Raw genomic sequence first — 26,353 nt, forward strand, 5'->3', positions numbered from 1 at the left:
TTATTTAACAATTATTCAAATTTATAGAATCATTTATAAAATTGCATTTAACAGTTTATGGAAAATACTTGTTTGATTAACGTGTCTATATATCAAATTGAGCGTGATCGAGTGGGCTATGATTAAACATTGGGTAGGAAAAAAATTAGGCTAGTTTGAAATCTGGAAAAACAAGCAATAGATGAACTTAAGGTTCATTCACAGAATAACACATAAAATTGTACAGAACGGTTATATACAAAGACTGTTTGATCATGTTACGAGCATTGTTTAATTAAACGAGATCAAGTGTTCTCATTTTTATTCCGCTAGGGGTACCACAAGTTGCTTGAAACACTGCCTCCTTTACTAAAGGAGGAAGTACTTGAAAACAGTCTTGCTCCGAAACACACTTCCTCTGGTCCAAAAACAGTTCATTAATTGCTTGGACTAGTTTTTTAATTCAAAAAGTGGGGGTTACTGGTCCTCGGGACCAGTTTATTAATTGCAAATCTATAGGAGAACTAAGGCTGGGACCACTCCGGAGACCAGTTTAGTATTTAGGACACTAGGGGGGTCACTGGTCCCAAGGACTAGTTTAAAAATTATCCTTATTTCCCAGACTGGGGATCAGTCCGTAGACTAGTTTATTATTTAGGACACTACACACTAGGGGGATCACTAGTCCCAAGGACTAGTTAAACAATTATGCTTATTTCCCAGCCTGCCGAAAACCCAACTCGCCGGTTTCCCTCAATTTTCTGCTAGAATTTCTGCTACAAAAGTCAACGTGCTTTCGGGAACAAAAGCCAGTGTTTCAGCTAAAACGCCGGCAGTCTGGCGCGCGTTATCTCTGGTTCAAAGTACAGAAGTAATTGACGTAGAGAAGCGGGACTTTGACCAGCCTTGATTTTTTAACGTAACGATTAAAGTTTATCGGCCGATTAAGAAATAAGTGTTCTTTTCCGATCTAGTCCTCTTTCTTAACAGTTCAACAATGAGCCAGAAGCCAAATTACAAAGTTGGTGAGTTACATTTAAATTAATTACGAATTATTGCCGCGGAGAAATAACACCTACTAACGAAAGTGGGCTACATGCTAGTTAACCTGACGTAACGTAACCTAAGAGGGAACAGTAGACATGTCCTGCGTTTAATAGATATTAGAACCAAACCCTAAACATTGAATAATCCGTGTTTAATTAGTAATGAATTGGGGTATTTCAAAGTATGCCCCCATTAATAAACCCTAGTTTATTTCCTACATTTATCCAATAGTTAATTTGCAAGCTCTATGTTTAGTATATAGGCAGCTGTACAAATTCAAGAAATTAGTTCAGAATAAGCATTAATCCTCAATTTAAATAAAACGTGATGTCGTTTTCAGACTAGGAGGATTGATACAGTTTTCACCAGGAGGCCAGGTTACTTGGTAGTACAGTATGTGCGCCAAGTAGTCAGGCTTCCTGGTGTAAATGATGTCGATCCTCCTCTTTGATTGGTGGGTTTACCTTTTAAAGGGAGAGTGAAATAGCCAGACACGTTTATTTAATTGCGGTTTGAGTAAAATGACATCTAAATACTTCACCAGAAATTATTCCCATTAATTTTATATTTTGAAGTACACGAAGTTGACTAATTGAAAAGGCATTTCATTACCATGAATTAGAGCTATCTTAGTTGTGACGTCACGGGCTTAGGTTTGGCAGTGGGCGGCCATATTTGGTACCACTTCGGTTCTATGGGCAAATAGCATGGGTGACGTCACACACCCTTCTTCTTCCATGGTCACACTAAGGCTTCTGAGATAGCTCTATTGTTTTGTACTTATGTCGCCATGAATGCCTAGCAGTAAGGGAGGGGGGAGGTCATCTTTGCAGTGGCAAATATAGCTCTCTGAGTTGTGACGTCAGTGCCTAGGTCAAACATGACGCGCTTAGCTTTGGCAGTGGGCAACCATGTTTGGTACCGTTTTGGTTCTATGGGGAAATAGCTTAGGTGACGTCACACTAAGGCTTCTGAGTCTCGTCTTCTAAATCTTCTTTGTTATCAAATTATTTACTGATGGTTCTTGAAGTCGCCTATAGGGAGCTAACAACTGGCTAGGGGGAAGAGATAGTCTGACGTCACGCAGCCCTCCTCTGGTTGGCATTTTTGCGCGTAGAATACTGTTTCCAACCCGCCGTTAGGGGGGATGAAACTCCAGTAAGAGATAGAAGGGTGTGACGTTTCAGGGTCAGAACTGTTAGTTCCCTGTAAGGAAGGTTGCAATCCTTTTTCAATTTTGGTTCAACCTGGGCTTATAAACTTTCTAAATTAAAATTACTTCCGCGTTAATTGTTACGTTTGTAAAAGAAGAAAGAGTCGAATAAATTAGATTTTAAAGGGATGGTGAAGTGGAAAATAAAGTAATTTTTTATCGATTCTTCTAATAATTATAAGACTAGTTTGCATAGTGAAAATCCAGGAAATATCTCAAATGATTTTAAAATTCAAATTAGGTTCAGATTTTAAGGATAATTTTAAATAAGCCCCTCCGACCAATCGCGTAACGCCCTGCCTTCTAGTTAACAAAATTCTCGTGGCACGCATGCTCCATGTCTCGCGCCACGATTATCAAATCTCGCGCTAAATTTCAATCGACACGGAACATGCCACGAGCATTTTGGAAATTCCAATTTTTAGTAAAATTCAGGGAAATTTGTGAGGTCTGAGTAAGTCTGCTCTGAAGTGGTTGCTTCAACTATAAAAAGAAACCACTCTCGTTGTTATTACTCCATGTATACAAAAAAATCGGGGAAATATATAAGAAATAGGGAGTTAACAGTTCTGACCCTGAAACGTGACGTCACACCCTTCTATCTCTTACTGGAGTTTCATCCCCCTTAATGGTTGGAAACAGTATTCTACGCGCAATAATTCCAACCAGAGTGGCTGCGTAACGTCAGACCATGGATAAAGAATGCGCGTGCGGAAATTTGTTTTCGCTCTACAGAATAGGCAACTCCCTATCTCGGGCGACAGAATATTCTGTATATACTCTGTAACAACATCAGTTGTCAGCACGCCCAAAGCTAGCTCTCTATGTAATCTAGCCTTGCGCGTGCTGACAAGAGACAAAAAACTTCAGGATCTTCAGGATTTAAAATCGTTTAAAATATCCTGAAGTTTTTTGTCTCTTGACAGCACGCGCAAGGCTAGATTACATAGAGACCTAGCTTTGGGCGTGCTGACAACCGACGTTGTAACAGAGTGTATACAGAATATTCTGTCGCCCGAGATAGGCAGTTGCCTATGCTGTAGAGTGAAAACAAATTTCAAGCTCAGGCGCATTCTTCTTCCATGGTCAGACTATCTCTTCCCCCTAGCCAGTTGTCAGCTCCCTAATAAATTTTGTGGCTGGGCTCCCTGATAGATTCCTGTTGGGGCCCTACACTTTCTTTTAAAGGGATAGTAGCACTCTCCATCTACGTACTATTATCCCTTTAAAAATAAATGCATTGAGAGTGTGTTGTGATTGTGTTTGTCAGCCGACATCGGTTTGGCGGCGTTTGGTCGCAAGGAGATCATCTTGGCCGAGAATGAAATGCCCGGTCTGATGTCCCTTCGCGCCAAATACGGCCAATCGAAGCCCCTGAAAGGAGCCCGCATCGCCGGCTGTCTGCACATGACCATCCAAACGGCCGTCCTCATCGAGACCCTGACGGAATTGGGCGCTCAGGTCCAATGGTCCAGTTGCAACATTTTCTCCACTCAAGATCACGCCGCGGCCGCCATCGCCGAGACCGGGGTCCCCGTCTACGCTTGGAAGGGGGAGACCGACGAGGAGTACATTTGGTGCATTGAACAGGTAAACACACCTTTATTACTTACTTATTCGACCATTCTTCATTCGCGATTATGGAAAAGGTCACGTGGCATATACCTTAATTAAAAGAACGGCTGCTTTTTCTAAATATAAAAGGAATTAAATATTAAAATGATCTCTTATTACAAATAATTAATTAGTACATTTAATTAGTCTTAAAAATAATCAAGGACTACTGCGCCACCTCGCCGCCATTGGTTTAGTGGCGTCTGCTAAATCGAACCACTTACACGCGTGATTGAGTGGGCTATGGCCTACCTTACCCTTACCCCTATCACAACCAGACTTAGAAATAAGGATAATTTTTAAACTAGTCCTTTGTACCAGTGACCCCCTAGTGTCTGAAATAATTTACTGGTCTCCGGACTGGTCCCAGCCTTTGTTCTCCTATAGATTTGCAATTAATAAACTGGTCCCGAGGACCAGTAACCCCCACTTCTTGAATTTAAAAACTAGTCCAAGCAATTAATAAACTGGTTTTGGACCAGTGGACGTGTGCTATTTCTAAGTCTGATCACAACCATACTCAGGGTTTCCCGATAGTATCGGATCGGTTGGTTCGATACCGATACTAAACCGATACTCGTTTAAAATGCGTTATATGGCGCTACATGACATTTTTAGGTCTTTTAGTAACGTAATGATAGTGATAATATCTTACTTCAATGAATTTCAATCGTGACGAGTTCTCATTTATCTAAAAAGTACCTGAATTCAGTTTATATAACAACTAATAAGCGAAAATCTTTCTTAGTACGCGCCTGTAGGGATGAACCGAAACCATATCGGTATCGATCCATGTTTGTACCGGTATCGATCGGTATCGGGTCAAGCCTGGTATCGGCCATGGTGTAGTGGCGTCTGCCAAATCTAACCTCTTACGCGCGTGATCGAGTGGGCTATGGCCTACCTTACCCCTATCTCAGCCTGTGAGAATTCAACCAATTCCGTGATGGGTAAGCGGTTCTATTTAGCAGACGCCACTTAAGCAATGGCGGCGGGGTGGCGCAGTAGTCCTTGATTATTTTTAAGACTAATTAAATGTACTAATTATCATTTGTAATAAGAGACGATTTATTTTAATATTTAATTCCTTTTATATTTCGAAAATGGCCAATCATTCTTTTAATTAAGGTATAATCAGTTACGTCACGTGACCTTTTCCTTTAAAAACGGTGTTATGGATGGGGGGCGTTTTCAGAGTAAGGGTCAAAATAAGCGGCGCGTCAATATCTTGGAATTTATTCGCAGACGATCGTGTTCGCCGATGGTCAGCCCTTGAACTTGATCTTGGACGACGGCGGAGATTTGACCCAATTGGTTCACGAGAAATACCCCCAGTATCTGCCTGGCATCAAGGGACTCTCGGAAGAGACCACCACTGGAGTTCATAACTTGTACAAGATGCTGAAGAATGGAACACTCAAAATTCCGGCCATCAACGTCAATGATTCCGTCACCAAGGTAAGACCACAACCCTTTTATTTCATTCTATTTTTATTACCTACGGAGAGGTATTAGACTGGACGAGTCTGTGTGTGTGTCTGTTCGTCACCGCGTTCGCAGAAAGCATTATTAGCTTCTACTTCCAGAGGTATTAGACTGGACGAGTCTGTTTGTGTGTCTGTTCGTCACCGCGTTCGCAGAAAGCATTATTAGCTTCTACTTCATTATCGTCGTTAGGGTTAAGATTTAAGCGGGGATGGGATAGGGTTATGAGAAACTTCTAGCCCCCCAATGGCAGGGCTTCCTTCCACCTAAGGTTCACGCAATTGCGGCTTTCCTTATCATTTATAGTGAATTTATCGCCCTATTTATATATACCCTAAATTTGCAAACATTGTTAGAGGCATAGACTTGAATTGAAACGTCAATAATAGCTATGTTTAAAATGATTTTTGGAATGAAGTTCCGTAAAGCGATTTAACTAATATTAAGGTACATTACTGTCGATTAAAATAATTACTATCAATTATATTTTAATTTAATTATTTAAGAAAAACCTCGTAATTGTTTCTCGATTCGGAGAGGGTTTATTTCGGTTTCCCAACTTGTTTTGATTATTTTCGTAGAGCAAATTCGACAACTTGTACGGATGTCGCGAGTCTTTGATTGACGGGATCAAGCGGGCGACCGATATCATGTTGGCTGGGAAGGTGGCCGTTGTGGCCGGTTACGGGGACGTGGGCAAGGGATCGGCCCAGTCGCTGAAGGCCTTCGGAGCCCGTGTCCTCATCACCGAGATTGACCCCATCAACGCTCTGCAAGCTGCCATGGAAGGTAATTACTAGTCTTCTTTTGTCCATTTTGGTGCATTGGGTTGGTGATAGGGCTGTGGGTTGGTGATAGGCCAACTGGAAATGGTTGGACAAGGTTTTGGGTGGGCCACATGGTTCTTGATACCTATTTACATTCGCGGTGAGACATTACTTAGTGGACAGGTCAAGAAATAGTTTCCTAGGGCCAAAACGAACCCCCGAGTACATTTTAAGTCTTCGGTACCAGGGTCGGGAGATGTTCGGGGTTGGGGTTTTGAACACTGTACAGTGGTACTTAGAGGGGAGGAGCAACGGGGACGTGACGTCAATATTGGTAGTCTGAATTGTATGGCCTAAGCAAAAGTCTGTACTTAGCCTTTGACAGCAGCGCCTCAACAGGCGTATGTCGCTTTACCCTGAACCTATGACCTACTTCAGCGTGGGAAATAAGGCGGTGGCACAGGGCAAATGACCAGTTTAAAAACGAAATCGGACAGGGGTCAGTGGTGAAATTTCAAGGGTAACCAGGGTCCAGACATTAACTCGAGTATTTTAATTATCGACTTCTTGAGTTTAGCAGACGACGTGACGCTCCTGGTCAATGGTCATGGACCAGTTTATTTATTACAGGACAGGGGGGTCGCTGGCCAAATGTCCAGTTTCATAAAATATCCTTATTTTCCACCCTGACCTACGTCACTTCATGACAAGCTCTCAGTGACCAGTGCTACAAACTTATGGTGTCTTTGTGACTGGTGTCAGGTTACGAGGTGGTGACGATGGAAGAGGCGGCGTGTAAGGCGTCTATTTTCGTGACGACGACCGGTTGCAAGGACATCATTAAAGGTGAGCACTTCTTGAAGATGAGGAACGACTCGATCGTCTGCAACATCGGACATTTCGACTGCGAGATCGACGTCAAGTGGTTGGAGGAAAATTCCAAGCAGAAAATCAACATCAAACCTCAGGTAGGGAAACCCTTCTTGTCGTTCTTTGTTTGTTTGCCAAGTACGCGTCATGCTCAAATAACGCGTATGAATTAAATTATGCTCGAATTTTATGGGCTTTCATTACAAAGGTTTACGCTTAAACTTTTTGGGTTCTTGCGCTAAGATCCGGCCCCAATTCGGGTCTGCAATATTGCACCCGAGTACTTTGCGCTTTTCTTCGTATTGCAGCGCGAATTGCGCGAAGATTTAACGCGTTGCAATTGCCCTCTAATATCCTACAGAAATTAGGCTTAAAGTTCGTGCTGTAGGCTAGTACTAAAATCAAACGCTAGTTCAGATTCTGCAAAACGGCAATAAATACGGCTGTACTTATTTCTGTTACAAATAGTTTTGCGCGTCTCACTGCAGTAACTTTGCTCGAATTGCGCTTCAAAAAAGGCTAATAATAATAACAAAAGTGGATGAAGGGAAAAGTATGAAAATGCAGCTAAAAGCAACTCTCGAGTCATCAGAGTTTCGCCGTAGTTGACCGTTTTATTTTGGCGTAGCTATACTGCATGGGCCTGTTCACTCCCTTAAAATAGGTCTTGTGTTAATTCGCGGTTACCGTCGTCTGCTATTGTGTAATCTCGGTAAATTAGCTATAGCGCGAGCAGCTTGCGTCGTGATGCGCGTGATCGAGTGGGCTATGGTTAAACCAAGGAGTATAAATGTCTGAAATACTTTCAGTCGCGAGTTTGCAAGTCCATCAGTCACCAGAGAGAATTTAGAAGGGGAGTGGAAGGGGTGGTTTGGAATGTAACGCAACGTCGTCTGCTAAACGTTATCTAGGCAGGTCGACTTCCGGTATGATGCGGTTGTAACAGAGAGATTTTAGAACACGTGACCGGAAACTCGCCTACCCCAAAAAGCTCAACGCGACATCTTGTTTGGGCGTCATCACGTTTAATAGAGTCAAAGGGGGGGGGCCTTCCACTCCCCTTCTAAATTCTCTCTGCAGTCACTAGTAGACTAATTAGTTATTGGCGAAACTTTGATGTCCGCGTTCTTTAACACAGGCTCTATGGCCATTCCCTCTCATCCACATTTGATAATAATAATATAAATCGCCTACTTGAACTCTTATCGTACATGAATTACTGACCCCTTCTAATATTTAGAACAATTAAGTCCCAAAAACGTAAATCAAAATCTCGAGTTACATCAACGTAGTTGGTAGATTGCCGTACTTATTGGTGTCACGTTACCTAAGTCTGATATTAATCTGGCGATAGTGTGATGTTTGTAAAAAGATATTGATGCTTTATCACTTTGTGAACGTATTGAACGCGCGTCAGAGATCAGAATGACGTCATTTGCTTATATATCCAGTTTAGATATGGTTTTTTCGCCATTTTAACATATCGCAAATTGAATTTCGCTTATTTTTCAAAGTTCGCTCAACTTTTCTCTGGTTTTGAAAATTTGAGGTTACGTTCTTGCTTTTGCCAAATATTGCATTTTCGAAATTTGTTTCGCTTTGCATTGCATTTCAGTTTCACTTCCCTTGGTCACTATTCCGTTTATAGTACTTTTACTTGGTCACAATTCCGTTTATAGTACTTTTACTTGGTCACAATTTTAACATAATTTATTTTTGCCTGTTCACGATTACTTTTTTGTACATCACTTATGATCACTATCTCGTTCACAACTAAAATGGCTTATCTGCTTGCGCATAATTACTAATTTCTTCCATCACATTAACTCCGTTTGGACAATGTAGTTTGGTCACTTCTCCTTCCGCTTTAACAAATCATTTTTTTGGTCACGATGTTCATATTTCATTATATTTGGGCATAGGGTTCCATTTTTGTCTGTTTGGTCACTATTCCATTATCTTGGACATAAGGTCATTTTTTACAATTTGATCTCTTTGGTCAGTACCTCTTTTATAATTCTTCATTTCCTTGGTCATAATTCCAATTTTGGTGACTGTGACCTTTCCTGATTGGTCAATTCCGTGTTTTCGTGTTCTTTTGACGTCTGCTTTTTCGAATCCCTTGCCGCGGCTTGACCCCTTCATTTGAAATCGTTGACTGAACTTTTGTTCATTGCATTATGTTGCGCATTGAAGGTTGACCGTTACCAGTTGGCCAATGGTCGCCACGTCATCCTGTTGGCGGAGGGTCGTCTAGTCAACTTGGGTTGCGCCACTGGTCACCCCAGTTTCGTTATGAGCAACTCCTTCACCAATCAGGTCTTGGCTCAGATTGAATTGTGGACTCAAACCGCCAAATACCCCTTGGGAGTTCATTTCCTACCCAAAAAGGTACGTAAAGAACGGAATCGGGTCGAGGACACGGTTGACATCGATGTCGTTGCCCGATGTCGTTGGTGACTTGTTCTCACCTACCTATCCATCCCTTGTTGTTGTCGTTGACCAATTTGGGGGCTTTTTTCAGTTGGACGAGGAAGTAGCCGCTTTGCATTTGGACCATTTGGGTGTCAAGTTGACCAAGTTGTCCACTTCTCAATCGGAGTATTTGGGAGTTCCCTCGGAAGGTCCATTCAAGGCTGACCATTATCGCTATTAATTCATTTTTTTTCTTTGTTACACTTCTTTGTTTTATAATAAAACTATGCTAATAATAAAAGCAATTTCCAAAAATTGAAGTCTTAATTAATTGTCTTATTAGTATCGTAGTTTCTCACATTTGATTCCTGAAAATGGAACACTGCCTTAAAGGGACTGTAAAGAAGGCATCGGCGGGTGGGTAAAAATTATTTGAAAGACGTCAGAGGCACGTGACCGAGGAGAGGCGTGGTCCAAAGAAACTTAGTTCGTTTTATTTCGAAAACTACCACTTCATGGAATTGGCGCTGCAATCTCGCAAAAAACAAGGACTAGATGTCCAGTTCCACTCCATGAGGAGCCTTTGTATCTTGGCATCACGTGATGTCTGTGACGTATTTCGAATAATTTTTACCCACCCGCCGATGCCCACTTAGCAGTCCCTTTAAGGGTCCTAAATTCTGGTTTTCGTGGAACCGAAGCTAATTTGGAGCGATGTTTCGATGTGTGTGTTTGTTTGTGTCTTGGGGTAATTTCAGATAAACTTCAATATTTCGGCCCAAAACATCGTAAATATGGTTAGGTACATAGTTTACCAATTGGCACCTCTTTCCACTAAAAATTTGACGATGTCATTGCGTCGAAAATAGGGGGGTCCAATACCATGGGGGGGTCTTTTATCTTGTCGACTTTGCAGCAAAGCGCGGGTCCCTTCGTTGTCCATTAGAAACTTTCCCTCTGAGCACCAAAAATGGGCTCCGAGAAGTGTCGCCCTCTAGTGGCCGGAAAATAGAACTTTTTCAAATACATTTAATTTATATATATAAGTGCTGTTTCACTGTTTCCTTGCTGGCATTTTGTACGGTACTAAAATCGGCTCCATTTTCAATCAGCACCAATTACGCCACTCGTTCTTACCTTAAAGCGGCTGGCCGGAGCTCTTGGGGTGAAGGGGCGGGGGTCAAACTGTTGGTTAGCATATTGCTTACACGCCCATTCCTTATGGCCAAAGAGCTGGGTGTTTCCCCCCTGAACTAAAAGCCGCCTCCCCCAACAGCGCCGGTGAGCCCGTTTAACTTTGATGGTTAATGATTGGAGTCGTGTCGCTTTCACAGTCAAAGTGGTCGTTCATGTCACTGCAATTCGATATCAGGCCCAGCTTATTCTCCTTACGATTGTTCAAAGGAAATTCCCGTATCTCTTTTAGAACCACAGTTATGGGCTTCAAAAAACCCTATGGAGACAATCAATGTTGATATACGTTTTGCTTAATTACTCGGACCCTGATTGTTGTAACGCCAAATATTTAGTATCGTTGGAAGGACATCAATAGAGCTACCTCAGAAGCCTTAGTGTGACGTCACCCATGCTATTTGCCCATAGGACCAAAGCTGTACCAAACATGGCCGCCCACTGCCAAAGCTAAGCCCGTGACGTTTTACCTAGGCACTGACGTCACAACTGAGATAGCTCTATAGGACTATAGCGTGTTCAAACGGTTTCCCATAGGAGCAATATAATACGCTAAAATGTTATGTCAATGTGGAATAACGAATTTCTCGAAATAGGTGAATGTTTTTTAATTTATCCTTGAGGTAGGTATAGTTATTAGAACACTCTGATTAGAACACATTGTGTCTTTATTGAACCAGCTAGTAACCTCCTTGCTCCGGTTGCTCGTAACAGAATATTTCGTAATGTTTCAAACTTAACGTAAAATATAATTATCTTAGTTTTATAACTCTATATAGTAATATATAATGTTTATTTAACATTTCTATCGTGGAATTGGTATCGTAGTGGCTTGTCGGGAACGTTCAGCAGCCTGGTTAGCATTCCCACGTCCTCACCCTCGTACGTCAAACGGTACCGTTGCAAAATCTACAGAAATAAACCAATAACGTCATTTAGTTACGATTTTATCTAACGCGAGATTTGACTGAATTTTGTTCTGGCATCTATGCTTGTGTCAACTTCATATAGGAAGGAATGGAGGGGAAATGGTCAAACTTATAACGTTGCCGATGTACCCCCACCGACGTAACGGCACCCAAGTCCTCCCAGCATCCCTGGCGTTTAATTAGGAATCGTAAAGGACGATCCCTCTGTCTTAAAATTAGAAGCTAGTTCTCGTACAAATATAATGGCGCTACGCGGCAGTACTTAACAGCGCCTACCAAAGGGTAGGGTCGTGCGCGAGTTACGGTGCATGCCGCAGGTCGCCCGTCATCATTTCCAATCCATCTTGCCTCTTTACTCCCTGGTATCAACTGTATATGCGCATGGCGAGACCATTTCAACCGCTGAAACCTTTTCATGATAAGCCTTTTTTGTAGCTAGCGTAACGACTGTTCATTTTGTTGGGCACAAATTAGTGTTGAAAGAGGCTCTTTGGACAGTGGGACAAACGACGATCTTCCTCATAGAGCTTAACATAGCGGGTGGGTAAAAAAGGAGAGGGGGTTGATAGCTCCTTGAACTAAGCCCAAGGGAGATATGGCCTAGCCGTTTTAACCCTGCACATTGGTTGAAGATATGACCTACCCTGAGTACTACGGTGTACAGTTCTTGTTCGGCGATTCTCCTTCCGATGCAAGAGCGGACTCCGAACCCGAAGGGCAGAAAGGCGAAAGGATTCATCTTTTCTTCGTCATTCTTCTTTAACCATCGTTCCGGTTGATACTGGTCGGCGTTCTTAAAGTTACTTTCCAATCTGCCGGCCGCCAACATTTGACAGAAGATCTTAGACTAAATAAAAAACATAGTTTCATTATGGGTTTCCAATTACCACCACAGAGTGACCACACGCCACTTAAAATCGAGGTCAATGCTCGCCAAACTAAACTAAGGGCGAATTCCATTGGATTTTATCGATGCACTCTGAGAAATTCTCCGTCTTCCTTTCTTTAGTTCTAGATCACAGATCGAACTCGCGTTTCGAGTGATCCGCTCGCATTTATTGATGACTGTGAAGAAAAGCAGATCTGTACAGATCGCTCGGTAAATCTCCGGAGAAGTTTTAACGGGGAAGAATTAACCTAACCGCGGAAACGATACGCATTTTATTTCCAGAGCTATCTTTAATGATTAAAATTTAACGTTCTTAGACTTAATTGTTGTTAATGAAATTTAGAAAAGGCACACCTTGAATAGTTACTTGTTAATTTAAAAGTATTCCGAAACGTAACTTCGCGGTAATTTTTAAGTTATTCGATGGGAGTGTACCACCAAAAACCCCATGCTTTTTCTAAGGGACGCTAAGCCTAAAATCTGTGACTTTTTCATTTAACATTACGGAAGGGGGTCAGGTAGAATTTCTGATCTTGGCAGAGCAAATAAATGGAATACGCTTTTAGTGTTTGTCACTGTGAACTATAACTAACATTTTTGGGTATTTGGTATCCCTGGAGGACCATATCTTCATCGACGGTTCGGACCATTCCCGAGGTGACGGGTAGCAGTCTCATGCTCTCTTTCAAACAGGCCTTGGTGTATCGCATATTGTTAAGCGTTTCCTGAGTTACGGGCGAGTCCAATCTCGGTAACAAACTGATGATTTCCTGGTGAACTTTTTCCTGAATCTCTGGATGTTTGGCCATGAAGAACAGGAAGAACGCCGTTGAGTTCGACGTCTGAAATTAATTTAGAGAGGAGAACTTTACTTCTTTGGCATTATTTAGTCACTATGATGAAAGCACACTATTGGAAACATTTTTTATCTGTGGTGCCGGTTAAAGGAACCAAGCTATGAACCACGCCTCTCCTTGGTCACGTCTCTCTGACGTAGTTCAAATAATTGTTACCGCAACGTTGTTACCCACATTTTTTAGCAGGAATAGTTGCATTTTCCCATGAAATATTTCTATGCTTACCAAAAATAATTATATTTGCACCTAAGCAAAACCGTTTTCAAAGCAGCTTCAGTCAAGCTAGAGGAGATCGTTCAGAGATTGTTTTACTGACCGTGTCGATTCCGGCCAAGAACATATCCCGGATCATGACTGAAATCATACTGGGCGGTGTCTTCTTCAATATTAAATTCTCCAACAAAGTCAGCTGACTCTCATCGTCATTCACTTTGCTTTGCAGTCTCTGTTCGGCTTGTTTCAGATATTTCAAGGCTACGCTAATTTCAAGAACAAAGGCTTAGGCATAAATGTTACTACTACCCCGTTAAATTGAGTCTAAATAAAACTTAGACTCTTTAACCTTACCTGGTGAAAAACTTAATGTTTGCTTCAAATTCCTTGAATTTCCTCGTCGGGTAAACTCTCCAGAGAGGAAGGCTCTTGAATTCCAAAGTGTACATTTGTTCGAAAACGTTAACGGCCGATTCAATCAACTTGGTCGCTTCCGAATCCTTGTTGATGTCGTTGCGCAGACACCCCAGATGCGTGTCCAACGCCACGACACCAACCGCTACCAAGAACAACCCAACAAAATTATACACCCAGTTCTAAAATCCTTTTAAATGGAGAACGAAATGATCAGATTTAAATATTTCAATCGATTTTGGCTTTATCATAACTCTCAAATATTTTGCCCAGATTAAGCCCCTCCCCCAAATTTCAAACCCTAGCGACGCTACTGTCTTTTATGGAGAACTACCTTAGCTACCGGATTTCTTTTTTTTTCGGAACTTACATTCGAGGGCCCATTTATTGAGTTCCATCATGAGTCCATCAACTTCTTTGTTGTCTTTCCTCAAGTACTGTATTCTGTCGGTCAATTCTTTGGCCACGCTGTCCATCGAGGACAAGTACGTAATGACCGTTCTTGGTTTCATCATGTGAGGCTGCACCTTCGATCGGATCTCGTACCATTCTTCACCGTTTCTAAAATCCCCAAAATTTATCATGTATACATTTCGTTCACTAATGCGTTTTAGATAGTGTAACATATTCCCGATATTTGGCGAGTGCCGAATGTTGTCAAGCAGATAGAGAATGCTGTTATTATGAGCATGTTGGGAAAACTACGACAAACATAGTATTCGTCTTCATTTTCTATGATCGGCGAGCATCGCGTAAAGATGCGTTGAGATATGTAGGTCGCAGGCTAATTTTTGCACACGGTACACAAGTAGGTTAACCCATCTCCACTAATGGCTCGGGACTCGCCGAATAGGGAATATGTTGTAGGGAAGGTGAATTGGCTTGAAGTTAGTCTTACGTGTTTATTAGCCCCTTGTGTGGCAGTTCTTTCTCGAGATTGTTGGCGACTTTGCTCATGGAGGCGAGCAGGGGTCGTTCGGGCATTTTGCTTTCTTGTTGGACGACTTTCTGGATGTCATTGACGTCGTAGATCCAGATGAATTTATTGAAAGTCGTCAAGTCAATGCGAATCAGCGGTCCATAGTCGTGGTACAATTGCTCTGCGGCATCCCCGAAACGATTCAAGTCGTAACTGCCTTAAAAAGAGAAACTATACGTAACTGAACCTGACGTGATCGGAGGTGACATTTCGCTAGCTAAGTCAATGTCATGAAAAGCTAGTATTTATTGTATCTTACCAATGTACGGGAGAAATTTCCATAGTGATCCTACGATGGGCAATGATTTGGGTCCTGGAATTTGACTGCTTGTTTTCGCTTGTTGGTACTCGAGATGATTGGATGGCGTTGAGGGTTGGTTCAATGTCGAGGTCACCGAACGTCTACTGTTTGTTAGTAGCGTTCTCCGTAGAAGGTGACTACTTAAAACAGCGCTTCGAACCCGATCCATGGCAACGAAATTAGCTATAATACAAACATTTGTCACTGGTTAATGAGAGCTTGTCATGAAGTGAATGACGTAAAGCGACGTCTGGTCAGGTGCTGTCAAAGGCTTAGTAAAGCAGACTAAATAGGACTAGATGGAAGTCCTGCAAAATTAACCACCACCGAGTGTAGGACTTCAATTCTCGCTTCCGTCGTTCTCGAACTAGCTCGAGCTGTAAGTCTCTATAGCATTACGAAGTATAGAAATAGTCATACTTATGGAACATATCTTATAAACTTATGATAAAATTGACATAATGTATCACCGATATCAGTTTATGTTGTAAAATTAAGTCATTATTAGCCTAGAACTAATTACCGGATCACTGCCATGACGTGTTATGTATTTATAATGACGCGTACTTTCAACTAAACTGATGAACTGTCGCATCTCTATTTCAATAGTCTATATCTAACACGATTTAAATTAATTAAATGATTTTAAAATTTAGCACCACCAAATCACAAAAGGATAAATTAACAGTGAACGAAAACCCAAGAGCCTACTTAACTTAAAAATAATAATAATAATATTTAAGAATTAGTTTCTCACCAATAACTGGTTGTGTTCGTGTAGTACTGACTTGTCTGGTTCATTTCTCTCCATCCTTTAATTTTATCTAATCTTTTTCGGGCGACGATTGTTTGTAAGGAAACAGTTGTGAAGGTCTTTTCTCTCTATCATTATTGAAGGGGCTGTCGTAATCTTGAACGAACCTTGAAAACCAGTTAGGTTATTTTATTTAATCAGCTAGCTTGCGATGAAACAAATTTGAAGCCAAAATAGATGCACTCTACGCTAAAAGTTAATTTATCAAGTGATTATGGAAGATAAACTGCATTTTTTGTGTTTGTGTGTTTGATTGACACTACGGCTACCATACAAAAAGAATTCAGATATGTAGTGTGAAAGAACTCAGTAATTTTGAGTAGGATGTAGATGTGTTACTCGTTAAATCGTTGCTCAGTTTCTAGCTATAAACACATTAGTGTCACACCCAATGTCATATCACAAGGATTAATTGTCGGTTTTCGTGCAGCGCTTATGATGAACTATTAGTTCCACCCAAGTTGTGAAAGAACTTGTTTTTGGTATTGTAGTAGTGTTAGTTATGGGTGGTGTTGTTGGACACTAAATTTAGTGTTAGTTATTGGTGTTGTTGTAGTAGTTGTTATTAATATTGAAATTAAGACTACTTTCCTTACGCAATAAATATTTTTAAAAACGTTTTTTTATTAAAAACGGAGACGACTAGTTTCGCTCTTTGTTACAAAGGCATCATCAGGTCTGATCTGTCGCTCGCTAAAATTCGATTTAGGAAACAGACCTGATGATGCCTTTGTAACAAAGCGCGAAACTAGTTGTCTCCGTTTTTAAAAATATTTATTGCGTAATGAAAGTAGTCTTAATTTCAATATTAATAATATTATACGTAGGTACCGGTATAAGTCACTCAACTTACTTAATAGTAGTAGTTGTTGGTGTAATAGTAGTGTTAGTTATTGATGTTGTTGTAGTAGTTGTTGGTGTAATAGTAGTTTTAGTTATTGGTGGTGTTGTAGTAGTTGTTGGTGTAATAGTAGTGTTAGTTATTGGTGGTGTTGTTGTAGTAGTTGTTGGTGTAATAGTAGTATTAGTTATTGGTGGTGTTGTTGTATTAAGGATTAATGTTACGGACTCATTATAACCTTTGAAATGACATTGGAAAATAATTTGTTTTGTATGCAAGCCTTAGAACTAATTAGGTTGACAGATTTGATCTCCATTAGTGTTCTAATAAATAAAACAATATTTTCGTGATAAAATCTTTATTGAACATACAGGAACATTATTAAAACCCTACACTAAAATTACATTATGCTTATTTAAAGTTATGGCTACACTAAATTATACATGTCGGACTTCAAACTTCGAGAAAAAGATTTTTGGGAGCAGAGATGACCCTTAAGTGCGACGTATCGTTCTGAAAGGAATGACCAAATGGAAAGAGACATTAAAATTATATCAATACTATCAATTTCATCTCAAGTGACGGAATGGGAGTGGCCGTAATATCGCGTCGTCCCCTCGTGGTCAACGGTGAACCGTATAAAGAGTCTGTTCAGACAGTAAGGCCAAATCTACGTCCACTTTTGTAACGACACGGCAACTTCCTCCAGCTTATTAACGCCATTATTTAATTATAACAGTGAAGATAGCATCTTACCAAGGACTTGGTCGGGCTCGGACGTTCGAAAAAGGCGCTGCTCCTACGTCTGACTAAGGGTGTACTGAATCCCCTTGGCTGAAAATTGAAGTATCTTGATTAGTATGCAAAGTCTCAATTAGTTAACTTCCCCAATTTGACCGAACGACATCATGGTTGACCAATCAGTAACATAAGAAGAGATTTGTTTAAAATTGACATCCCTTTATAGTAATTACTGCCTTAAAGATCTAGCTCGGACCAATCAGAAGGATGTACGCGTTTAAGAAGACTATGGTAACCCAACACGCGCCATCTTTAGCTATAGATAGGGTCACTTACCATCCAATTGACTGTGATTTGTAGAGTCTCGTTGTTTTTCGGCGTGGCCATAATATCGGGAACGTTAACCGGGTTGTTGGTTGTCTTCTTCCCAATGAACAAGACCTTGAGGAATCTCTTAGCCTTGGTCAAGTAGGAGGAACGATTGGCTTTGTTGGCAATCTCGTGTCCTTCCACCTTATGCAGTCTGGCTTCGCTGGACAATCGCTTGGACTTCCTGGGCGCCAATGTCTCCCTTTGGTTTGGTACCATCCCTGGCAGTCTAATCCTAGTTGAACTGCGACGAGGTGCCATTATCTTACGAATTGATTTAAACTGAGAGAGCGAGACTATGGATAACTTTTATCTGAAACTTTACTAGTAATACATTTGAGAGTTGTCTGTTTATCGTTTTTATAGCAGATGTAAAAAATAACAATTTAAAATAGTTTTTTAATTTTCATAATGATAAAATTAATTTTCTATAAAAATTACAGAATAAGTAGGCTGGCTATACCTTAAAAAATTCACTATTACAATATCAACTTTTGTTTTTATCCCAATCTTGGTTAAGATATGTTCCATAAGTTTGTCACTGGTTACAAACTGGAGCTTGTCATGAAGTGAGTGACGTAGTCATAGATTCGAGGTAAAGCGACGCCTGGTGAGGCGCTACTGTCAAAGTACAGACTAAATAGGAAGATGGACTGCAAAATGAAGCGAGTGTAGGATTTCAATTCTCGCGTTGTCGTTCTCCCTCGAACTAGCGTGAGCTGTAAGTCTCAGGCAATACGAACTTGTATAGTGTCATACTTATGGAACATATCACTTATAAACTTATGGTATGACATCTACAAATGTTCTTAAAACGAATGCAACCCAATCATTCATAGATGCCACTGAAGACCTTTATACTGATTGCACTTGGCATTTTTGTTCTGTTCCTAATTTACCAGATGAGATCCCATTGTCCAACCAAGTGCAATAAGTATATTGGAAAAATCGACCTATTCAGGTCAACGTCTATCGATGGCTTACGCCGTTTTCCATTGGCATTTTCCGTGGAGAAATATTGTCGGAGTGAAAATTGAATTTTTTATGATAGTGCATTAGGTCTTCAAAATTATTGCGACGTGGTGCAGTTTTTAGGGGCCAATGGAAAACGGAATAAATCCTGTGCATAGTTTACACACAAGGAGGATACCATTTACACAACGGGTGTTACACAATGAGGCGTGACTCAGTGGTGGAGTCTAAAGCCAGGCCTCCTTGTGTAATAGGTATGAATCCTCCAGGTTTGTAAACTATGAATAGTTGTTTATTTATTTATTGTTAGGTTTCGGGTGGGTCACTTTCCCCGGGAGGGTTTTGTCCTTCCGGATTGCTGTCCTCTGGCCTCGGGTACACGTATGCGGGATCGTCGTTGCAACCCTGAAATTGCCGAAGAAATTGTTCTTTAGTATATATTGGTGGTCAGTCCGAACTGGAGGAACCTACGGTAACAATGTATCGACTTCGAACCAGTGCTTGGTCGATACTGTATCTTCCCGAGGCCACGTTCACTGACCTTTTCAACTCCTCGTACAGGCATTCCGTGATAGCTTTCTGAAACAATAACTCTAAGTATATATAAAAGGCAGGGCGTTACGCGATTGGTCGAAGGTGCTAATCTGAATTTTAAAATCATTCGGATGTATTTCCTGGAAATTTCACTATATGCAGATGAGTCTTAAAATTAGTGAGAAGAATCGATGAAAAAAATCACTTGATTTACCTTTTCACCCTCCTTATTTTAAGGCCTTTGCAGAAGGTTAACCAACTTTCGCCTCAACTCTAGTTGAGTAAATAGTTGGGTCGTGTTGTAAAGGTCTTTTCAGACGATACAAAATTTGATTCAACAAGATTGGTCCAAAAGTTTCTCTTCATACGTCGCAACTAGTTTACTCAACTTATTGAGTCAAAACATTCTATCGTCTGAAAAGTCCTTAAAAAGGCCTTTACTTGAGTCGACTTAAGGCCCTTTCAGACGATACAACTTTGTGACTCCTTTAGATGAGTCAACTTGTTAGGTCGTGTGAACAGAAGTTGGTTGGACAAGTTAAATCACCACCAAATTAAAAATTGATCACTGACAAATTTTTGCTCACTCATCTTTTTGACCCATCTAGTTGGGTCAAAAATTGTATCGTCTGAAAACGACTTTAAACAGGCTTTACTTTGGGCAGTAATTGGTCTAAATGAATTCCATTTTACCGTAGCGGTTTCGTTGTTTTTGTCGTAGGCTTGACAGGCTCCTTCTAAGTCTACTCCTCCATCGGAGTACATCTTGATGACGGAGTTGCAGTTTGAAACACTGACGTTGGGCTAACGTTAGAATGAAGGCGAATTAAATTAGTACGTTGCTTTCATTTTCATTTAAGACGTTTATATTTACGTTATAAATGAAATAGGGTGCGTTGAGGTTAAAGCAGTTTTGGAAGCCTTCGTCCACTAAATTCGCTGCGTGTGAAAACATACTTCGTTAGTTGTGCCAGAAAGCCCATAGTGGTCATATAACAACCGGCATTTTACCACCAGTCGTACAATATTCTATATTTTTTGTGACTATTCCGTATTCACCCACTTCATTCACAGTGGTCAGAAAATTTCATATGAAACCTAGGTATACTTAAGGACCAAGTCTAACTTTTCAAATCCGCGTATCCCTCCGCCTATGGGACTACAGTGACTGCGTTCTTGCTGTCCACTGACCATCCACATCTACATAAGTTCATCATAAGATATGTTCCATAAGTTTGTCACTGGTTACAAACGGGAGCTTGTTACGAAGTGAGTGAGGAAGGTCATAGGTTCAGGGTAAAGCGACACCTGGTGTCTGGTGAGGCGCTGTCAAAGATTTAGTAATGCAGACTAAGTAGGAAGATGGACCGCAAAACTAACTAATTCTCGCGTTGTCGTTCTCGAACTAGCTCTCATTTAGTCTCTAGCATTACAAAGTATACTTAGTGTCATACTTATGGAACATATCTTATAAACTTATGGAACATATCTTATAAACTTATGGAACATATCTTATAAACTTATGGAACATATCTTATAAACTTATGGAACATATCTTATAAACTTATGGAACATATCTTATAAACTTATGGAACATATCTTATAAACTTATGGAACATATCTTATAAACTTATGGAACATATCTTATAAACTTATGGCTAGGCTTAATTGGGGGGGTAATTACGGGAAAGTTTAATTTGTGAGATAATTATGAATGACGTACTTCCGCAATTGATGGGTATGGTGGTCAAGTACTGCGCTTGGAACTTGTGGTCCTCTTCCGGTGTAGTTTCGATCTGAGAATAGGCCACCAAGATGAAACTACACAACAAAGTTAACATGGTTACCAACATTGAAGCTTTCGTATCTCCGTGGTGGTTCAACATCGCGTCTACTTCTCTTCACGACAAAACCAAATATATTTTTTTCCGATAAATGTAGTACGCCTACTAGGCCTAGCTTGATCAAATTAGAAATAGGTTGTGTAGCGGTAAATGCACCTGCAACTTGCCCTAAATACAATATCCTTTAGCGGTTTTACCAATAAAGTATGCAGAGTGTTTCAAAAATTGTGGGTCAATAGGTTCTATGGGGAATGGATTTGGATTCGAAAATGTTTTATAACATTTTGGCCCCAGCAGGATCACCCCCTGAACGAGTTATGAATTTAACAGACCATTTTCTCAGCCTTCCTGCTTGAATTAAGTGGGAGGGGTGTAGAAACCGTCGTCACCCCTGGTGTCACGCGTAATATAGTCGGGTACTACGAACTTTCTCGTGACGTCACACCTACCTTTCTTTCACCATCCATATTGCAAGTCGTCAGCTCAGGGAATACAATTTAGGCTAACCAATATTGACGTCAGGTCCCCGTAGCTCCTCCCCTCTCAGTATTACTCTAGGGGTCCGCGAACCCAGATTACTCTGTTCTCCATTCCTACTTCTAAAATTAAATCTATCCCTGGTTAGATAAATTGGACTAGGAAAAGCTTTCTTCAAAATAGTTGAAATTTAATTAAATGATTCGGTGATTTAGGTTCGGTTATTTACTTGAGTATTTGATCATTATTAATAAATAGAGTGGCCAATTAAAATACGGGATCAAGTGGGCGTGTACAAGTTTGGCCCAGACCTCTTTGGAGAGAAAGGGTGCATTTTTCAAGAAAAAAGGTTCCCGGTACCCAACTAACCTATCATAGGTTAGGCAATAAGACACTATAGGAACGTTTCTTGAAGTAACGCAATGCGTAAGATTTAGCTCAAGTCTTAAGGTAAGCCTATGACTTATTGTAACGCTGTTTTCGGTGAAATTACCGTCAACTACTTGAGTATTTGATCAAGATTAAGCGGATCAATTGAGACAAGGAAGATTCGCAATTCTGAGAATTCTCAATAAATGAAAAACAAGTTATGTAAAGGGAAAAATCAATATTTTATTCACTCGGTTACATTTGAAAGTATTCATTTTCGGGCGACTTACGACGACTTTGCCTTCTCTACCTCGCTTTTGCAACCCTTGAAAAATAAGTGAAAGATTTTAAGTACGAGGTCCAGTTTTAGAGTTGGACAAGGTTTAATGGGTTGTAACAATAAGGGCACCAAGCCGCCATCCGAGCATACTCACGTCGATTATTTCGTCGCTTTTCTTAATGGCCTCGGCAAGTTTCGCGTTGGTGTTGGTATTTTCTTGTTTGCCAATCGCATTGAGCAACTTCTCTGTACCCTGTCAAGACGTAAAATGTCAGACAAGATAATCATTTCGGTAGGACATCAGTGGTATCCCCTTATTGCGAAAGAAGTAGCTCCAATCCCCCTAAGTTAGGTCAGTATCGCCAAACCCGTAAATACTGATTTAGGAACCGTCGAGCTAGTCTCTTAAGCACTATACCCTTTAGTTTTATAAACGCCAACTTACGTCGTTAAAGTTTTCCGTTTTGCAAAGCTCATTTAAATCAACGCCGGAGTCCTTTTTGGCTTTACCCGTCTGCAATGAAAATGAAAGATAAAATAAAACTGTGTCATCCTGTTATTAACGTTGTTTTTCACATTTTCAGAGATGACCGTTTACCATAATTATTTTTAAAATTAATACATTTGATATTTATTTTGGGCTGAGATACTTTATGTCAAAGGTCAACGTACGAATAAGCCTAATTGTTCTTTTTTCTTCCGTAGTTATTCACTGGACTGTCACCGATAATTCGTTTTAGTTTAAACACAAGTATATTATGAACATTGAGATATTGAATTCAATGAGAGGTATCAGTCGAATCATCCCTCAGCCCATCCTCCACAACAAGAAGATTGAGCGTGTTTTTTAAATTATTTTATAGTTTCAAATCGGAGGCAATTTGCTTCGGTGGTTTGTCGAGAAATTGTCCCATTTTGTGAATGGGATCAAGTTCAGCGACGTTCCATTCTAGTCGCGACAAAGGAATTGAAAGAGTTTATTTACGTCGTATGCGAATTTTCCTTCCTTAGAAGCTTTCATTATGCAGTCTCTGTACGAACCTCCAAGTTCTTTCTTATTATCTGGAAATGAGAGAAAACAGAGCGTTAGTTTTTCACCATCGATGACACCTCCTTGGCCTAATCTTGATGATAAAGAGAGTTTCTGGCTATCGATTTTAGCCACGTAATTTACAATGGCTACAGAAGGGGATAATGGAAGAAGGATGACACTCTGTATTCTCTTAATGCTTTAGTTACGTAGCGTGATTCTTCCTATTCTCACTCATTTTTGTTTGCTCTGTCGCTCATCAAACTTCAGATGGGCATCGCACCTTGCTAGGGTGAATTATATAACTGTTTGGTATTTACTAAATCCTAAGTGTAAAAATAGGTATAAAAATAGACTCGGTTACAGGCTTATTCAGGTTAGTTTATGTTCAGCCCTTTTGGGGCGTTTTCACATTCACCCGACCTGTAATGTAGTCTGCTTTATTGTCAACTAGTTTCAGTTCTCTGAAGTTGTCAAAGTGATAAGTTCGCTTATGTTATTATGTCATTATTACTATTTATATTTTGGAAATAAAATACACTGCACCGGACTAGTTTCGACTTGGTATTCATTGATAGAATTCAAGAACCTTAACACTAAGCAAACAAGTAGGCACAAACCTTGATTGTCTTGACGTGGGGGGACAAAAACCCACAAGCGCATGCGTTTGCCTTGGCAAATAGTTAAGCGCTAATAGATATAGTAATGATGAGGGGGAACTATTTATCGCGTATGTGCATGATTCGGTTTAGTAACCTTGTGCACTCCAAATGTAAAATTATGCTGGGAAGAATCATGTTGCAATTACCCCGCTTGTCAAAGAGAAGTACACTTCTGCTGTAATCTTAGCTTTATCCGCGAAGAAATACGGGTGGCCCCCCCTTTGCAATGCATAGAGGGGTACAGGTGACTAGCCCGTCAGCCCACCGCTAATCGGAAGAGCTCTTTGCTATTTTTGACGGAAAAGAGGGTACCACCGCGGAGGGATATTCTCTAACTACGGAGGGAACGGTCCGGGGTCGAACCCGGGACCCTTTTACTGTGAGGCGAACGAGCTAATAGCTTCGCCTCACCACTAGAAGTTTTTGTAACTGTTAGAAAGCGCGAGCGTTAAAGTCTATGACAAAAATAGGGACAGTGCTGCAAGTCAATTTCTAGTATTATTAAAAAGAGCTCTTATCGTGGTTAAGAAGTGCTGTCTCCCTATGACTCCTTCAAGTTTTCTATGACAAAAAACATATTTACCGCAATTTTTCTTCATAACGGCTCGGTAGTCTTCGAGATTTTGCTCGGACGGTTTTTCAGCCACAACCGCGACGACGAGCACCGAGCATAAGAGAGCGAGAGCGGACAAGTACTTCATCATATGGCGTTAAGGGTTGTTTGTTCTTCAAAGCGATGATAGCGTTACTGAAGGAGACGAACCGCTTTTATAATCGGAACTGCGTGACTCGGCATTAATCTCGAGTAACCCGTAATAACTTACGGCTGCGCGTCATCGCGAATGAGTTCCAAATCCAGTAATAACCGAACATTATACAATGCGGTTCGCGTCTGACGTACAAGCTCGTTGCAGAAGCGACATTAATAATAGCATTTACTGCTCTGGGGCAGACGTTTAGGGCTGTAGAAAACCAAGATCAAAGCAATCCCGCGAACGAGGAATCCGTGTTGAATTAGGGATCTCGGCCCTCGACCCGCGTATCGCGTTTTATGACGTAACAGTCCAAGAAAATGGCGATCCATCCTGAAGTCCTGTATAGTCTGCTACTACGAACTTTCTATTGACTTCACACCCTTCTATCTCTTTATTACCATATTGAAAGTCGGCAGCTCAAGCCATACAATTTAGACTACTAGTATTGACGTCACGTTCCCGTAGCTCCTCCCCTCTTAGTAACACTCAGTCGTCTACTAACCAATAGGCTAATTGGCAATCAACGACCGGTGCTAAGGCGATGAAAGGCGGGATATTGAGCAATTGTCGGGTGAAGCTTTGTGTACTCAAGGGGAACACCAACTTGTTCAAGACACGCGCGCCTAATGCGCTTAAAAATTCAAAAAGGTGCGCTAAATCAATTAATAACGAATCCCCGAGAGTGTTGTTACATTTCTTTTTTTGAATTTACATATCGAACAAATAACACGGAAACTAAAAAATGGAAATATTGTGGATAAATCATCAAAAACTTAACACGTCAATCTTGAGCCCACTGTAGTTATAAATTCTGGGCATTTGATCAAATAATTATCAAATAACATTAATTGATCTCCGTCAAAATGAGATGCCACCCTAAACAAACAGATTGGTCCAATCACCAAAAACTAAATGAAAATAATGTAATACACAAAATGAAATTCTGAAATATTTGTAATTTCGTCAAATAATTTTCGAAAATAGTCAAATGGACTCTAGCAAAACACCGAGAAAATTGCATTAAAAACTGTTTAAGCCAATAATAAACAAATATTGAATGTTTCATCAACCAATTTACCAATATCATGAAATATCCATAAAAATTATCAGGCTTGAAAACACCAAAATATTGAACCTATCATCAAAAATTCGATCTTAAACCAAGGCCAATAATAATGTTTATCAAAATGTATCATATAATTTTCAAATCACCTTAACATATCATGTAATGTAGGCCCTAATTTTGATAAGATAAATTATTATTTAATTTCGACCTTGAGTGGTCAATTTTGACTTGACGTTGATCAAAACGATCAAGGCTTATTCGGATCTCACGACTGATCGATAAAAGTATAATACTAAACGATATTTGATATCTGAACTCTGCTTCCGTGGACGCGATTTTAATTAAAATTTTGTAAATTGTTTTTGTATAATTAACTATTTTAAATTTTCGATAATCGATTTAGCTCAGATTGATGACTAAAAGATGAAGGTGTAAA

At 40.4% G+C, this 26,353-nt stretch overlaps 4 protein-coding genes across 6 annotated transcripts; 1 reads left to right on the forward strand and 3 right to left on the reverse strand.

Annotated features, from left to right (window-relative positions):
- Positions 1–791: 791 nt before the first annotated feature.
- On the forward strand, positions 792–9,705 carry Ahcy (adenosylhomocysteinase). The gene is made up of 7 exons (XM_089850244.1): positions 792–1,004; positions 3,510–3,829; positions 5,099–5,311; positions 5,920–6,127; positions 6,868–7,073; positions 9,172–9,366; positions 9,500–9,705. Exons 1-7 carry the CDS (start codon positions 977–979, stop codon positions 9,629–9,631), a joined length of 1,302 nt encoding a protein of 433 aa, XP_089706370.1. The 5' UTR covers positions 792–976; the 3' UTR covers positions 9,632–9,705.
- Positions 9,706–11,231: 1,526 nt separating this feature from the next.
- LOC149647402 (putative cytochrome P450 301a1, mitochondrial) lies at positions 11,232–15,970 on the reverse strand. 3 transcript variants are annotated; one of them, XM_089849744.1, is made up of 9 exons: positions 15,921–15,970; positions 15,122–15,346; positions 14,782–15,019; positions 14,254–14,444; positions 13,824–14,028; positions 13,573–13,735; positions 12,993–13,241; positions 12,154–12,357; positions 11,232–11,490 (listed from the first exon to the last, which is right to left on the reverse strand). In XM_089849744.1, the coding sequence occupies exons 2-9, from the start codon at positions 15,330–15,332 to the stop codon at positions 11,374–11,376; spliced, it is 1,578 nt and encodes a 525-aa protein (XP_089705870.1). In that variant the 5' UTR covers positions 15,333–15,346; positions 15,921–15,970; the 3' UTR covers positions 11,232–11,373. The 3 variants fall into 3 exon arrangements, with proteins under 3 accessions (XP_089705870.1, XP_089705871.1, XP_089705872.1); XM_089849745.1 differs by lacking the exon at positions 15,921–15,970 and having other exon boundaries at positions 15,122–15,690; XM_089849746.1 differs by lacking the exon at positions 15,921–15,970 and having other exon boundaries at positions 14,782–15,015; positions 15,122–15,275.
- Positions 15,971–17,250: 1,280 nt separating this feature from the next.
- Positions 17,251–18,242, reverse strand: LOC149647403 (uncharacterized). The gene is made up of 3 exons (XM_089849747.1): positions 17,896–18,242; positions 17,575–17,652; positions 17,251–17,331 (listed from the first exon to the last, which is right to left on the reverse strand). Exons 1-3 carry the CDS (start codon positions 18,187–18,189, stop codon positions 17,272–17,274), a joined length of 432 nt encoding a protein of 143 aa, XP_089705873.1. The 5' UTR covers positions 18,190–18,242; the 3' UTR covers positions 17,251–17,271.
- A 4,433-nt stretch (positions 18,243–22,675) lies between these two features.
- LOC149647404 (uncharacterized) lies at positions 22,676–24,936 on the reverse strand. The gene is made up of 4 exons (XM_089849651.1): positions 24,680–24,936; positions 23,390–23,466; positions 22,850–22,918; positions 22,676–22,747 (listed from the first exon to the last, which is right to left on the reverse strand). The coding sequence occupies exons 1-4, from the start codon at positions 24,798–24,800 to the stop codon at positions 22,676–22,678; spliced, it is 339 nt and encodes a 112-aa protein (XP_089705777.1). The 5' UTR covers positions 24,801–24,936.
- Positions 24,937–26,353: the final 1,417 nt, after the last annotated feature.

The sequence above is a fragment of the Phalangium opilio genome, unplaced genomic scaffold, assembly GCF_054372755.1.
Source record: "Phalangium opilio isolate 3A_F unplaced genomic scaffold, DU_Popi_V2 ptg000089l_1, whole genome shotgun sequence".
Taxonomy (NCBI): Eukaryota; Metazoa; Arthropoda; class Arachnida; order Opiliones; family Phalangiidae; genus Phalangium; species Phalangium opilio.